The sequence below is a fragment of the Medicago sativa genome, chromosome 6 (assembly GCF_051527215.1).
Source record: "Medicago sativa cultivar Bolivia chromosome 6, Bolivia_mono, whole genome shotgun sequence".
Taxonomy (NCBI): domain Eukaryota; kingdom Viridiplantae; phylum Streptophyta; class Magnoliopsida; order Fabales; family Fabaceae; genus Medicago; species Medicago sativa.
Genome location: NC_140754.1, coordinates 25,540,690 through 25,555,395, shown reverse-complemented (window position 1 = coordinate 25,555,395; position 14,706 = coordinate 25,540,690). Strand labels below are relative to the sequence as shown.

The 14,706-nt window shown below is 30.8% G+C and overlaps 2 protein-coding genes and 1 long non-coding RNA gene across 4 annotated transcripts; all 3 read right to left on the bottom strand.

Moving 5' to 3' along the window:
* Window positions 1–1,298: 1,298 nt before the first annotated feature.
* Window positions 1,299–3,399, bottom strand: LOC146914158 (uncharacterized). The gene is made up of 2 exons (XR_015013999.1): window positions 2,040–3,399; window positions 1,299–1,934 (listed from the first exon to the last, which is right to left on the bottom strand). It is a non-coding gene; the product is annotated as an uncharacterized LOC146914158 (long non-coding RNA).
* Window positions 3,400–5,558: 2,159 nt separating this feature from the next.
* Window positions 5,559–8,635, bottom strand: LOC146914157 (triacylglycerol lipase 2-like). 2 transcript variants are annotated; one of them, XM_085717073.1, is made up of 9 exons: window positions 8,366–8,635; window positions 8,087–8,194; window positions 7,539–7,676; window positions 7,154–7,264; window positions 6,921–7,064; window positions 6,800–6,840; window positions 6,574–6,653; window positions 6,291–6,386; window positions 5,559–6,098 (listed from the first exon to the last, which is right to left on the bottom strand). In XM_085717073.1, the coding sequence occupies exons 1-9, from the start codon at window positions 8,543–8,545 to the stop codon at window positions 5,782–5,784; spliced, it is 1,215 nt and encodes a 404-aa protein (XP_085573199.1). In that variant the 5' UTR covers window positions 8,546–8,635; the 3' UTR covers window positions 5,559–5,781. The 2 variants fall into 2 exon arrangements, with proteins under 2 accessions (XP_085573199.1, XP_085573200.1); XM_085717074.1 differs by lacking the exon at window positions 7,539–7,676 and having other exon boundaries at window positions 8,366–8,586.
* A 2,094-nt stretch (window positions 8,636–10,729) lies between these two features.
* LOC146914156 (uncharacterized) lies at window positions 10,730–11,326 on the bottom strand. The gene is made up of 2 exons (XM_085721010.1): window positions 11,255–11,326; window positions 10,730–11,083 (listed from the first exon to the last, which is right to left on the bottom strand). Exons 1-2 carry the CDS (start codon window positions 11,324–11,326, stop codon window positions 10,730–10,732), a joined length of 426 nt encoding a protein of 141 aa, XP_085577136.1.
* Window positions 11,327–14,706: the final 3,380 nt, after the last annotated feature.

Here is a 14,706-nt window from a genome sequence, read left to right as displayed (position 1 = left end):
GGTTTTCCCCGTTTTGACTGGGTTTGGGTATGGGTATGGGTATGGGTTTTCCCCGATTTCAAAACACGGGTATGGGATGAGTAACGGGTATATAGGTACCCACCCCGAACCCATTCCCGTACCCATCCCAAATGTAAAAAATTACTTTATGTTGATATGTCATGTTATTTTGTTTGATAATTGTCATGGTAATAAAAACTACCATTGATATTTAAAGGATCAACTAAATCATTCCTTCTAACAAATGTTAAAGTGAGCAAATTGTTGGATAATGTATTACAACGTTGCTCTTGGGGATGCAAAAAAATTTCTATTTTTTATTAAAAATAATTATTCGATGCGGGGATGGGGAGAGTGCGGGGATACCCGAATCCGTCGGGGACGGGGATGTGATTCAATTTCCCATCCCCGTTGGATATGGGTAGGGTAACAGGTGAGTATATGAGAATCGGGTATGGGGATGGGGAAGGTAAAACTCGTCCCCACCCCGCCCCATTGTCATGCCTATGCACAAAATCTCATTTAAATAATTTGCAAATCCATACCAACTTTGTGCACGCAACATATTTAATTGCAAATCTATACTATCTTTTATTTTATTATTTCAAATTTAAAAAAAAAATCTACTGTTTAAAAAAAGAAAATTAAATCATCACTTAAATTCTTCTACTATTAAAATCTCAATCCAAACACACCTTAGTCTTTAAAAAAGAAAAGGAAGTTTTAATGATATCAATATTTGAAGATTAAAAACATTACCTTCTTTATTTCTATTAGCAAATTAATTGTTGTAAATAAGTTTTAATAATATATTTTATCACAAATGATAATTTACGTTATTGTTATTTTATAAATTTAATAACTTTTTGCATTGTGATAAACTTGTGTTTTGTGTCCATGAGTTAAAACAATGCATAATATATGCAAGGTCTGAGGATAACTTTTTTGATGGTGTTCAAATTCCGAACACCATAAAAAAAAAACTTGTGTTTTGTAGTCCGTGGGTTTAGGTCAGTTAGAAAAATGCAAAATCCGAGATTCAAACCCGAGACACCATTAAAAAAAAAAGTGCTTTGTTGTAAAATGTCGGGTTATTGTTTTATAAACATTTTAAAATTATACAATTAAATTAACCAATGTCAATTCTATCGGTACCGTACAAGCCATATAAAAGCTTGATGAATTTCTTTTGTAAATGACAAAGTATATTACAAAAGACATAAAGTAGTCGGTAATAGTGCAATATCTATAAACCTTTTAACTAAACAAATTATTATTTCAGAATATAGTTCAAATACTTCAAATAATAACAAGTACAAATTATTTATGATCAAAGTAATAGCAAGTACAAATTATTTATCACAAAGTACAAATTATTTATGATCACCAAGTGAAAAGTGAATGACAAACCTGTACCACATAACTTAAAAGTAATAACAATACAAATTACTTACGACAAAGTACAAATTATTTATGATCACCAAATGAAAAGTGAATGACATAGGTGGAGTTTAACATGGGAAAGGTCAATCCTTTCCCACCATGGGAAACCTTGTTTTAACCATTAGATTACTGATTTTATCATGGTCTCACCACACTATATTTTTTTCTCTTTCTCTTTCACCATTCTCTTCAACCTCCATCAACTACCTACCGTGAACCCGCCACCACCAATGACTGCAACCTCCATGAGTATTGATATCTTCAGATTATCTTCAAAAACTATATTTGTTTCCTTTTCACTTTCCCTTTATCATCATCAACCTGAATTTTCAACATCAAGAACCTCGAGTCCTATAATCATCATCAACATCTCAAATGGCATAATAACCAATAAATTATGAAAATAAAAATCAAGAGTGTCCTTGTTCTTACTTGTTCAACATCCTGACAAACAAATTCATGGCAATCAAAATGGGTTTTTTCACCATGGTCTAAACATAAAGAAAATAACACAGACCCAGATCAGAAAAAAATAAAAAAGACAAGATTTTTAATATGAAAACAAAGGTAAACAAAGGAAAAGGATCAAGAAATACAGTTGCTTCCTTGTGACAATGACGGCAAGTGTAAACCTCATTGCAACAAGAATCCTACATCTTCTTCTGCAATGCTTGCATCTATCAAGCAAAAATCAAATACCCACAAAACTAAAATTCATAAAATCGATGAAATTTAAATCAAAATAAAAAAAATATAGGAAAAAAAAGTGGAAGGAGAAATACCCACATCCCATCTTCCTAAAATCAAGTCGTTTAATTATAGAATGGTTAAAGGAGAGTTGAAATCGATTTGTTTGAAGGTAAGTTGCTGGTGGTGGTGGTGGTGGTGGGCGAGAGACATGGAGAATGGTTGGGAAGATAGTGTGAAAACAATATGGTGTTGAGAGAGCATGATAATATTGTGGTCTTAATTTGATCAAATGGTTAAAACTAAACTGGTCCATGGTGGGAAAGTTTTGCACTTTCCCATGTTAAATGTCACCATGACATAAGGGTTTTGTTATTTGATATTATTCAATTTCTCAAGTAACTCAGCTCAATGTACACAAGTGGTGTCCCAATGTAGAACAGTGTAGATGTCTCAAGAACTTGTATGGTCTTTATCACCTGCATAAAGCAAATTAACCTCACCTGGTCATTAGGTTTGAGAAGATCAATGTTGTTGCTCCCACAAAATCTGTAACCATTATACAAATTGTGCTAGCATAAAACTTTCTTCACCGGATGATAGCAAGATTGTTCAGATCTTTGCAATATGAGCAAAATCTGACCATTCATGCTACCATCACGACGATGAAAGTTAATTGCAGCACAAAACACTTCTTTAGATCTGAAGATTTTTCATACCACCATGATGAAGAAAGTTAAGTGCAGATTCTATCCTCTTTTTTAATTTAGCAAAAAAAAAAACTAATATTCTTCCTTTTTTTATTACTTACCAAACAAAAATAACATCACAAGTTATTTAATCGAAAACTAAATATTTAATGAAATTAGGCTGCAAAATACAGATCCATAACGATGTTTGGTGATGAAACAGATCTTTAAAACTAAATATTTAATCGAAAGAAAAAGAAACATGACTTCAGTCTAAAATATAAACAAGCCATAAACACATTTAGACTGTTTCAGTATAAAACTTCTAAACAATATTCAATATTAATAGAAAAAATCAGCTTTTAAAGAAATTTTAATAGCAAAAGAAGATACATAAGAGAATGGTTAAAAAAAATACAAATAATTTCGTGTAAGCACATTAACAAGGGTTTTCCAAAGAAGGTGGCGGCTGGAAATAAACATGAGGGGAATAGGGTTTCTTACATTATTGACACATTATGTGTGTATATATATAGTACTGAATTTTTATATCGTAAATGGGCTTATGAGATATAGTCCAAGATCATTCTTTTGTTTCATCGATCAAAACTTGGAAAACTTACCCATATATTTCTATCTTCACCTCTACAACTACTAAATATGTCAATTCTACTATCCTTTTTCATTAAACTTTTCGCATCATTTTTTTCACTCTCACTTTCAACATTTCCTAGTACAGAATAAATTCACCCCATATGAATTTTCAGGTATATATAAGTATTATATGATTATTTATTATTTCAATTTAAAAATAAAATCATATGTCTGTAGTTTAAAAAAGAAAATTAAATCGTCGCCTACATTCTTCTTTTAAACTCTCAATCCAAACAAGGAGCAGACATAGACATGATGGTTTGGTGTGGCTAAATTATAACAGAAATTTATTAGGGTACATTTGATTTATAGTATATATTAGTAATGCAAAAATGAAACAAATAAAGCACTACAGCAAGATAGCTAAGGTAGTTCTGTTTCACCTATATGTCTCAGGTTTATTTTCTTAAAAAAATTAAAAACGGAGGCAAAAAAAATTATTGGGCAAAATTATTGATCCAAACACACTTTTAGTCTTTATTAAAGAAAAAAATCAAAGTTTTAATTATGTGTAAGTTTTGAAGATTAAAAACATTATCTTCTTTTAAACCAATTAGCAAATTAGTTGTTGTAAATCTGTGAAGCCCCGATACTTTAAAATGGATGACGTATTGTATCCCCTGCGTATCCTGCACTGATACCTGCCTGATACTTCCTGATACGTATCATGAGAGTATCCGAAGATTAAATTTTATTTTTAAAAAATAATTATCCGATACTTCCCGATACGATCAGAAGAGTATCTGATAATTATCATGCACCGATACCTGCCCCAATATTTCCCAATTAATGTTAACTAAAATAATTAACTCTTGAGTACTAATGTATTCTTTTTTGGATATAGTGCTTCTTTTTTGGATTGATAAAGTATAGCACTAACGAATATAGTCTATCATTGATGGTGCTCTTTTTGGGATATATTGTGTATGTAATTGGTTGGAAATGATAAAAATATAATCATTATTTTTGGATTGAAGTAAGCACTAGATAAAAATATATATTGATATATATTTTATTATTTGGTTGGAAATGATAAATTAAATAATTAATTTAATCATTATTTTTGTACCAAAAAAAAATATTTAATCATTATTACAAAGTGTTTTCTTAGTCCCCAAGTTTTGCTAAAAATATTTTGGAACACAATCTAGAATATTACGGAACACAATCTGAAATATTAATATAACATTTGATAATATTAATAAAACATTTTTTTTTTGTTTTTGGTCAAAATATAGCATTCTTTTATTTAAAATTAAAAATAGAGATTAATAATATCAGCATAATTTTTTTTTGTTACACAATTGGTTGTTTAATACCGTGGACAAAGTTTTACCGTTAAGCATAAAAATATACATAAAACTTTCAATACAATTTATAGAACATACAATATTCAATACATCTAAAGGAAAAAAAGTCTACAATGTTTAGAGAAAAGTCACATTTTTTTTTGACAAGAGAAAAAAGTCACTTGTTAGTGTATATTTTTTTAGGGATTTAGGGATGACATTTAGGGATTTGAGATTCAAGTTGGAGATATTGATTTTTAGTTCAGGGACTAAAGTTACCATGTTTTACTTTCACTTTAGTCCTTGTGACAGACTTAACAGAATTATTTAACGTCAGAGACTAAAGTGATAACAAAAGTGCAGAGTCAGTGATTTCTTTGTATTTGATTAGGAGTTAGGGACCTATGTGACAACGATGTGCAGAGTCAGGGCTAAAATGATCATTTCTCGTTTTTGTTTTGACATAAGCAAACTTAACTTATTTCAATCATCAAAGTATTTATTTATACATGATGAAATATAATCAAAAGTATAGTGACAAGCATAAGACATTGTAGTTCTAGCTAACAAATGAGCAACATTGTTGGCTTGCCGTCTAATAAACTTAACTTAAAGTGAATGCTATTTGACAAAAGGTTCCAACTCGAGAAAGAAGGAGGGAGGGAGGGGGGCGCGGGAGGAGGAGGGGGAGATGGAGAGGGAGAGATCTTAGAATCTAACATGCTCTATATTTATTATCTTCCTGAAACCATCTCGAAATGCATTATATTTTATCAAGCAAACCATTTCACTCGACTTAGCATAAAACACAGCAGATAATATTGAATAGTCAATCATATAGCATCGAGATGTTCTCGGGATGTTTTTTCTCGAGAAGTTTAGCATTTCCCTTTTATTTCTAGTGTTGATAGAAATATAACACACACAAACACTATATATATGTGCACACCATTATTTGAAGCACTATATATACATATGTGTGTACACCATTATTTGAAGCACAATAATACCATTAAATATCACTGAGCATTGAAAAAATCTATCATGGGATCATAAACGTCTTGTTTAGCTTTGACACCCAAAATAAAATCAGCATGAGCATAATTCTCCTTAACAAGCTTAACAAGCTTGTTAGCATCATGATTTTTGAACTCGAAACCGAGCAAATAGTTCACATCTTCTTCATCAGATAGCATATCTAACTTTCCAATTCCAAGAAAAAGAGGCAAATCATTTGGAATTTTGGAAAGGTCATAATCTGGAGGCAATAGTTGACCATAGTGTTGCCAATTAAAAATACCATAATCATACATTGCTATTGTTCCTGATCTGATCACTACAACGATTCCATAATGCCAAAAAAAAAATGCTATTAGTCCTAATCCAAAATGTATAAAAATCTAATTATACATGAGATTTATAAAATATACATAGCTCGAGATATGATTGAATGCATATGAGAAATAGTTGATTATATTTATAGTCACAGCAAGCAAAATATAAAATTGTTAATTCTTATTAGACGTACTCTGAGAAAAATGGATCAAGTTCTTTGTTGATGTTGGTTGTGGTGCATGTTCGAGATAATATTGTACCCTTGAAGTATTTAAACAACAATTTGGACCTAAAAAATTAAAGGTAATTAAGGATTATCAAAATAATAGTTAAAAAAATAGGAAAACCAAAATAAAATCAATAATTGCAGCAATCTAAATTTGTTGATTCATAAAACTTAAGGAAAATTCTATTAATTTTTATGTATTTTTTAGAAAAATACACAAAAAATTAAGGAAAATTTATAATTAAAATACCTGTGAAAATTGACAGTAGATTTGCGCAGTCTAGGTTTAGCGTCACACAGATGAGATGCAAAAAATCTGATCCAGGGCCCCTGTTCATTTATAATTATTTTTTCAACTATCTTTTTAGCTTAACCATTTTCTTTTTCATTTAAACATATTTAATAAAGATATAGATAACTCTTTACCAAAAAAAAAAAAAGATAATTTTAGAGGCAAGAGTTATTTATTCTCTTACGAAGTAGGAAGGAATTCATGGATGCCTATCCAGCGTACATACTGTAAAATATTAAAAAGTAAATTATTATTCAATCATCAATATATATATATAGCTAAATATAATTGTGTATCTCACATACATCAGCTAAAAAAAGTTGAGCAGCAAGTTTTGTTGCCTCTGCAGTAATGTGGCTCATATGAGCAATTGGACTTAACAATGCAGCTGATCTTGTCATATTAAGAAGTCTCCCTTGAGAAAAAGCAACAAAAGCTATTAAAGATCCCTGAAAAAATTAAAATCATTGATCGTTAAATATACATACACAAATTATGGTTGTAAACATGCATAAATAATTGATTAGGGTTAACTCACCTGTGAATGACCTACATAATGCATCTTTTGACCGGTATGCTCGTAAACATATTGCATTGAAGCAGGAAGATCACTGCTAGCTAATTCATCCCACGACCAATCCCAATAACCCTATAGAAAATGATTAATAAATCAATAATCAAATTAGAATTTCTATTAAACTGTGAAATTCTTAAAGCTGAAATATGCAATCAAGATTCCGTGTACTCGGAGCATCGGTGGACGATCATTAAAATCTACAATCAAGATTCAAACTTGGTTTTTTACATATAAAATTAAAATTTCATTGTTCAATCTTGATCAAAAATTCACCGATATCTCGAATTTAAATGTGGGGAATCTCGGATGGTAAGGAACTCAAATTCATCATTGAATATAACACAACCAAGTCATTAGGAGTTAGTGATAAGTGCGAGCTATATTTTGATCCACGACCACCAACAAGCCACACATCAAATCCACTGTCTGCTAAAATAAATGGCAATGATTCATCTGGTGAATTCAACAGCCATGTTACACCATCCTGAAAACGCACATCACAAGTAATTAATCTTGTTTGGTAAATTATAGGAGTCAAACTTGTTGACTTTGTTTATCCATAATTCATGTACTGCTACCTTTGTCGTATAGTAATTTTTTTTATTGAAAGAAATATTATATCCAAAAAGATAGTGACTTTTAATTTCAATTACTTGTTTTAGTAACTATATTTCGGTTGTAACAATTAATTGTGATCAGCTGCATCGCCCTCAAATTATTATATCCAACTTTATATTTATGATAATAAAAAAGGAAAATACAGTATAGTTATTTCAAAAAACAAAATAGTGTATAGTAAAGACTAAAAAGAGTAAATTTGTAAAATAATTATTCTCTTTCTTTTATTTATCAAGTTAACGTAACTGTGACAATTTGTAAAACAACAAAACTTACACAAAAGAGACCATGATGTATTAGCACAGGTGGTTTGCTTGCTTTCTCACCGGACCGCCCTGCCGGCAATCTCTGTATGCTCAGGATGAAGCCATCCGATGTTGTAGCCTGAGTTAGCAAAAATAATATTAATGTTAACTAAATCTTTGATATATTAACATTGTGTTGTTTTGTTCATCACTAATATTTCTTCATCCTTAAAAAAAAAAAAACAAATATTTCTTCATTATTAAATGTCATGTGGAATATGCTGCAACATGCATGCTATGATTTAATTACCTTATGTTCTTCACATGTGTAACCTTGTGTCTCTACCATACTCTTGCAGACACCATCATCATTGTTAACTAGAGACCATGCTGAAAATTCATTGCTAGTGTCAAGTGTTTTTCTTCCTTGTGCTATTGTAATGCAAAGCAAGACTATTGAGAAAAGATTAACTACTTTGCTGCTGGCCATATTGACAATGTGGTTAATTATGCTTATGCTAGCTCATCCTTAGGAACAGTTTTTATAGGCTAAAACAAATTAAGTTGAAGACAAAATTGCACTTAATTAATGGCTGTAACAAACTTTTTGTAGCATAGTAGTGATTATTAATGGTTGTGTTCACGCTAAGAAATTGATGATCAATAAGAAAACATTAGCATTACCATAGCATTGGAAACATTGGCAATCATAGACAAATTACTATGTTAATGTGATTTTAATTATCACAAGTATATAATATTTGTTTATTTTGGCAATTTGTGTGGAGTAACTCCTAGGCTATCTTACTAGTTGGAGTTTGTTCTTGAAGTGTTGATTTGTGATTTATACATGAATCTGTTAACATTAATTTGTTGAGTTTGACACATTACATTAACCGATGAGTCACTATAGGATAACTAGGATAAAAACAAAATTTTGATTAAAAAAAGTGTGGATGATTTTGCGCGAACGTTAACAAAGGTACTTACATATCATTTATTAAAGTGGTCTTCACGCAGACAATGATAGTTGAACCTTAACTTTGTGGGTGAGTCAACTCATTACAAACGGAGTCAACCTTCATTAAGGGTTAGGATAATGTTTTTTTAGGGAATTGGGACAACTTTTATATTATCACATACAAATTTAAATTATTTGGGTGTACAGAAAATTACACATCATTTAATTATTTAAATAATAAAAAATGAAATTTTTTATTTCTACTATCTTTATTTTTGTGTGTCAAAATAACTTAAATTTTGTTGTAAGGGTTCATATTTGACTTTTTTGAGGTCCAAATCAATTAGAATGTCCCACTCAATATCATAAAGAGTATTACTTTTCTCATCCTATGGTATTTTAGCGCGCCCTGCGTTTTTTTTTCCAAACATGCCCTTGAAGTTTCCGGATTTTATAATCCGGAATGATGTTTTCTTTGTTAAAGGGTGAAAAATAAGTTACAAGATTTTTCCGGATTTTGTAATCCGGAAATCTCAAAAAATAGGGTCCGTTACATGAGTTGTTCGTATTACATAACCCGAACACCCCATAAACACCATTTTTTAAGGGAAAAACAGTTCGGATTATATAAGTCGAACTATATCAGCACAAATTTTAAACATGTTTGTAACATGGATATTCATTTTAGGGAACAATATTAATCTTCCTAACTCTCATCCTTCTATTTTGAGTCATTGTTACATGTTCTTAGTCAAAAATCGGGTTTTCGGGCTACTTGATCGGATTGCTCCGAAACTTCCCCAGAAAATCAGAAAAAATTCAAGGATCATGACTCCCGTAGAAGGGACTTCTTACGGGACTCCACCCCTCAAAATCCAAAATTCCATCGTTTAGACCCATTTTTCATTTTTTTTTTAATTTTTCATATTCTCAGAAAAATCCGAAAAAATTTCCATTAGTTTTATTTGATTTTTAGAATTTTTTGGTGGTATTTTTATATTTTTATGATTTTTATTTGACAGATTTTTAGCATTTTTTACTTAGTTTTTTTGTTGTTTTTAAAAGCAAAACTCAAAACTGTTGAAATGTGAGAGAGTCTGATGGCTGATTATACATAAGAATTGTCCGGATTATAAAATCCGAAATAGTAAACATGAATCCGGATTTTAAAATCCGAACTGCACAAGGGCATTTTTGAAAATTTTACAGGGTGCGGGAGAAGGCCATAGGGTGGAAAAAGTAATACTCTATCATAAAATCAGAGCGTGAGACTTTTACAATTATGATGACAATCGTTGGTTTATATCAGGTCAAGCCCTGGGCATAGGCCTGGGGTGTGACGGCCCAAGACCCATGCATATAGGGGGCCAAAAAATATTTTATAGGATGGGGAGTGTATATAGCAGGCCTTGTTTTTTAAGGGATACTAGTGTAGTGACCCGGCGTTGCCCGGGATAGTCATAGAAAATATTAAATAAGGTTATGTTCATGGACACATACATGAAAAAAATTGAAATGATTTAAATTTAGAAATAAAAATTATTAACGAACATAAAATAAGCTATCTAATCTTGGAATACAAAAGTAGTAATTAATAAGTGTAGTATGCAAAAATAAAATATAATAACGTGATAATTGAAAGGAATAGTACTTTGTCGATAAAATTAAATCCCAACTAATGTATGAAAGACAAATGCTATATATCTTGCTATATTAAGTTTTCAAATACTTCTTTGTTGCAACATTAATTGTTGTATTCGGAAGAAGATCAACACTATTTTCAATAAGTATCCTTAGCCCTTGCTTACTTTTAACCTTTGAAAGAGCAACATACAGTTGACCATGACTAAAGACTGGTCTTGGAAGATACAACCCAACAACTGAAAGTGTCTGTCCTTGAGATTTGTTAATGGTCATACCAGAACAAATGAATACTGGAAATTGTCTTCTTTTAAACTTAAATGGTAGATTAAGGTTGTCTGTAATTCTAGGAATGAGAACAATGTCTCCGATAGATTGATATTTTGTAACTTTGTCACTCCACACAGTACATTGAATCTTGCTCCTCTAGAATATTAGAAAGAACAAAAGTCAACAAAAATTGTGAATAATAAAACAATAATAAAACAAAACAAATAAAAACCGGTAAAGATTAATGATAATATAAAAAATAATTTTAAATAATGTAAAATCATGTTAGTTTGTAAAAGTTAATAAGGAAAAAGAACCGATGCATACTTTCTCATCCATGAAAACCATATCGATTAAATCAACCTGGTCTCTATCTTTAAAGTTTGGCGTTCTCCACATTCTAATGATCCTAATCTTGAATCTCTGTACTTATTATTGATTGTTTTGCTATCAATGAGGTCAAAATTTTGCAGCCATAATTTCTGAAAAAGAAAATTAGAAACCAAATTGATGAAATTTATTGGTTAAATAGGAATCAAATTTGAATGAAGGTATTGCAAGTGTGCATAAACATGATTAGAAATTTTTAAAATGATGTTTAAAAATTCGTCTACAAAAATCAAAAAATAAAAATAACAAAAAGATGAAAACATGTTATATTAAAAAGAAGGATTAAAAAGTGGTTGATATATGTATATAATAATTATTTAGAAATAAGGACCTGAAATAATAGTATAGGTGTTATCATAAAATGATAGTATAGGTGATTAATAATATTAAAATGCTACTGGTGAAATAATAATATTTTAGGACTGAAAATATTATTATTAAAATCAAAACGCTACTGATTAATAATATTGAAACGAAAAGGACCTGAAAAAATAGTATATGTGATAATAGTATAGGTGATTAATAATATTAAAACGCTACTGTTGAATCGAAAAGAGAAAAAAAATAGTATAGGTGTTAGTTCAAGGACGTGAAACAGAAACAATAGTATAGGTGTTAGTTCAAGCACCTGAAACTCGTAGGTGTTTGTAATGGATGCCAACAACAATAGTTCAAGGACCTGGAAAAAAATCAGTAAACTCAATCGTAGGTGTTAGTTCCCTCTTATATTATATATAAAAATAAAAATCTAAGCATAAGTAAAAGTAAAAGAAACAATAGTATAGGTGTTTGTCAAACCTGAAGAAAGAAAAAGCTTAGATCAAAAGAAGGTTTGAGTTTCTGCTCAAAATATGTGATTACGTGATTAAAAAATTCTCCTTTATTTATAGTTAAAAAAAAAACGAAGCCTTTTTTTCCTCAATGAAAAAAACTAATTGAATAATATGGTGCTAAAAGAGATAATAACTAATTGAAACTTCTTTTCCTAAAAAAAATAGAAATATTTAATGGATAGTATTGAAAGTATTATATATAGTTTGTTGAGACATTTTGACTACATAAAATATTAGGAATTAAATATAAAATTAAATAAAAATATTTCAGATCCTGAAATATTATTATTAAAATCAAAACGCTACTGATTAATAATATTAAAACGAAAAGGATCTAAAAAAATAGTATATGTGATAATAGTATAGGTAATTAATAATATTAAAACGCTACTATTGAAACGAAAAGGAAAAAATAATAGTATAGGTGTTAGTTCGAAACAGAAACAATAGTATAGGTGTTAGTTCAAGGACCTAAAACTCATAGGTGTTTGTAATGGATGCCAGCAACAATAGTTCAAGGACCTGAAAGAAAAAAAACAATCGGTAAACTCACTCGTAGGTGTTAGTTCCCTATCATATTATATATAAAAATAAAAATCTAAGCATAAGTAAAAGAAACAATAGTATATGTGTTCGTCAAACCTGAAGAAAGAAAAAGTTTAGATCAAAAGAAGGTTTGAGTTTTAGTTTCTGCTCAAAATATGTGTTTACGTGATTAAAAAATTCTCCTTTATTTATAGTTAAAAAAAAAATCGAAGCCTTTTTTTCCTCAATGAAAAAAACTAATTGAAACTTCTTTTCCTAAAAAAAAGAAAGAAAAAAATAAAGAAAGATTTAATGGATAGTATTGAAAGTATTATATATAGTTTGTTGAGATATTTTGGCTACACAAAATATTAGGAATTAAATATAAAATTAAATAAAATATTTAGTGGATAAGATCAAAAGTTTGCTGAGATTTTTTATGTCAAATTAAATAAGATGTCAAATAAAATATAGAAAAAAAAATATAAAAATATTGAGAATAAACGTGGAAGCGACACGTGGCATAAAAAACCTTACTTTATATATATATTATTGATATATCGAAAATCATGCAAGGATTGCCCAACCATTGATTATTGAGTTGCAAAAAAAAAAAAAGAATTTTGCTCTTTACCCAACAGTTTTTGCTCATTTCCAACTGAAAAGATATTTTTACCCCTGCGTGAGTTTACTCACGTTAGTGTTATATTTACGTGACTTAACTCACGTTGCGTGACTTAACTCACGCTAGTGTTAAGTCACGCATGATACATGGCCTGCGTGATTAAATAATGTTATGTCTGTGCATAAAACCTGCACAGCCAGAAATTGGATATTCCCTAATTTTCTTCATTCCTTCATTTATTCATACATCCATTCAGTCAATTGCATCATTTTTCATCATTCATTCAATCAAGCATTCACTCATAATTAAAATACGAAGAATAAAGGAATAAAATAACGTAAAATGTCATAAATAAAAACACAAACGCGCAAATGTAAATATATTACAACCATATCCGACAAAATGTAATAAAAAACTAAAAATATACAAAACTCATAAAATAAGAATCTACTGCTGCTCCCTTGGACTCCCACTCCTCTTCCGCGGAGCCGACACCTCGTCAAACACGGTATAATCGGACTGGATGCCCTCCAAAATGCTGAAAAATAGTGGATTTGAAACCACATCAGGAATCCTCATTGCATTCTCCACTCTGGCTCTGATGTTGTCGATGATCTGGAATGAGTCGGGAGGATGTATGGCCCACTGCTGCTCAACAGTAACGTCCTCATAGACAAGTCTGGGAACTGTGTACTCAGGAACGGGAGCAGGGCCGATGATAAGAGGATGGGATACTTTGTAGAACCATGTTATGTACCCCTTTGAATGCATCCACTCCTCGCCCCTCCGGAACCGGCTCACCCCTCTGTGGGTAGATGCCTCATCGGAACGAGTTGTCTGAAGTGAGATAAAACCCATCCCTGCAAACACAAAGAGACATATTTATTTCAGCACACAAGTATGATACAAAAAACTATACATTTACGATTCACTTAAAAAAATAAGAATAAAAAATATTACCACAAGCAAGCTCATGTAACCACCAACGGAGCCAACATTTGAGTTGGAGGTAAGAGAAAGCTGCTCATACAGGAAAGTAAGTCCCATCCTGCCTCATGACCAGTCGCCTAACTCATCAAAATTCCGAATTGCAAGCAGCCACAACAGATTAACGGTTTTGCTGTTCTTACCGGCAAAAAGGGTGTAGCCAAGCAAGAGCAACAAAAACGCCTTAACACAGGCTAGCCTAACAAGACTCTCCTCCACCTCCTCCTCCTCTGATAAATCCTCCACCAATTGGTTACTCCTATTCAACAGCTCCTCATAACGTTGTTTTAGGGCTGTGTAACTGACATGAACACAAAAATGTTTATTCACATGCTCCACCACATCCTCCACCGTAATCAATAAATCATTCTCCAACAGCTCTATGCCCCGGTCATGAGATAACTCATCCTTGTGAACGA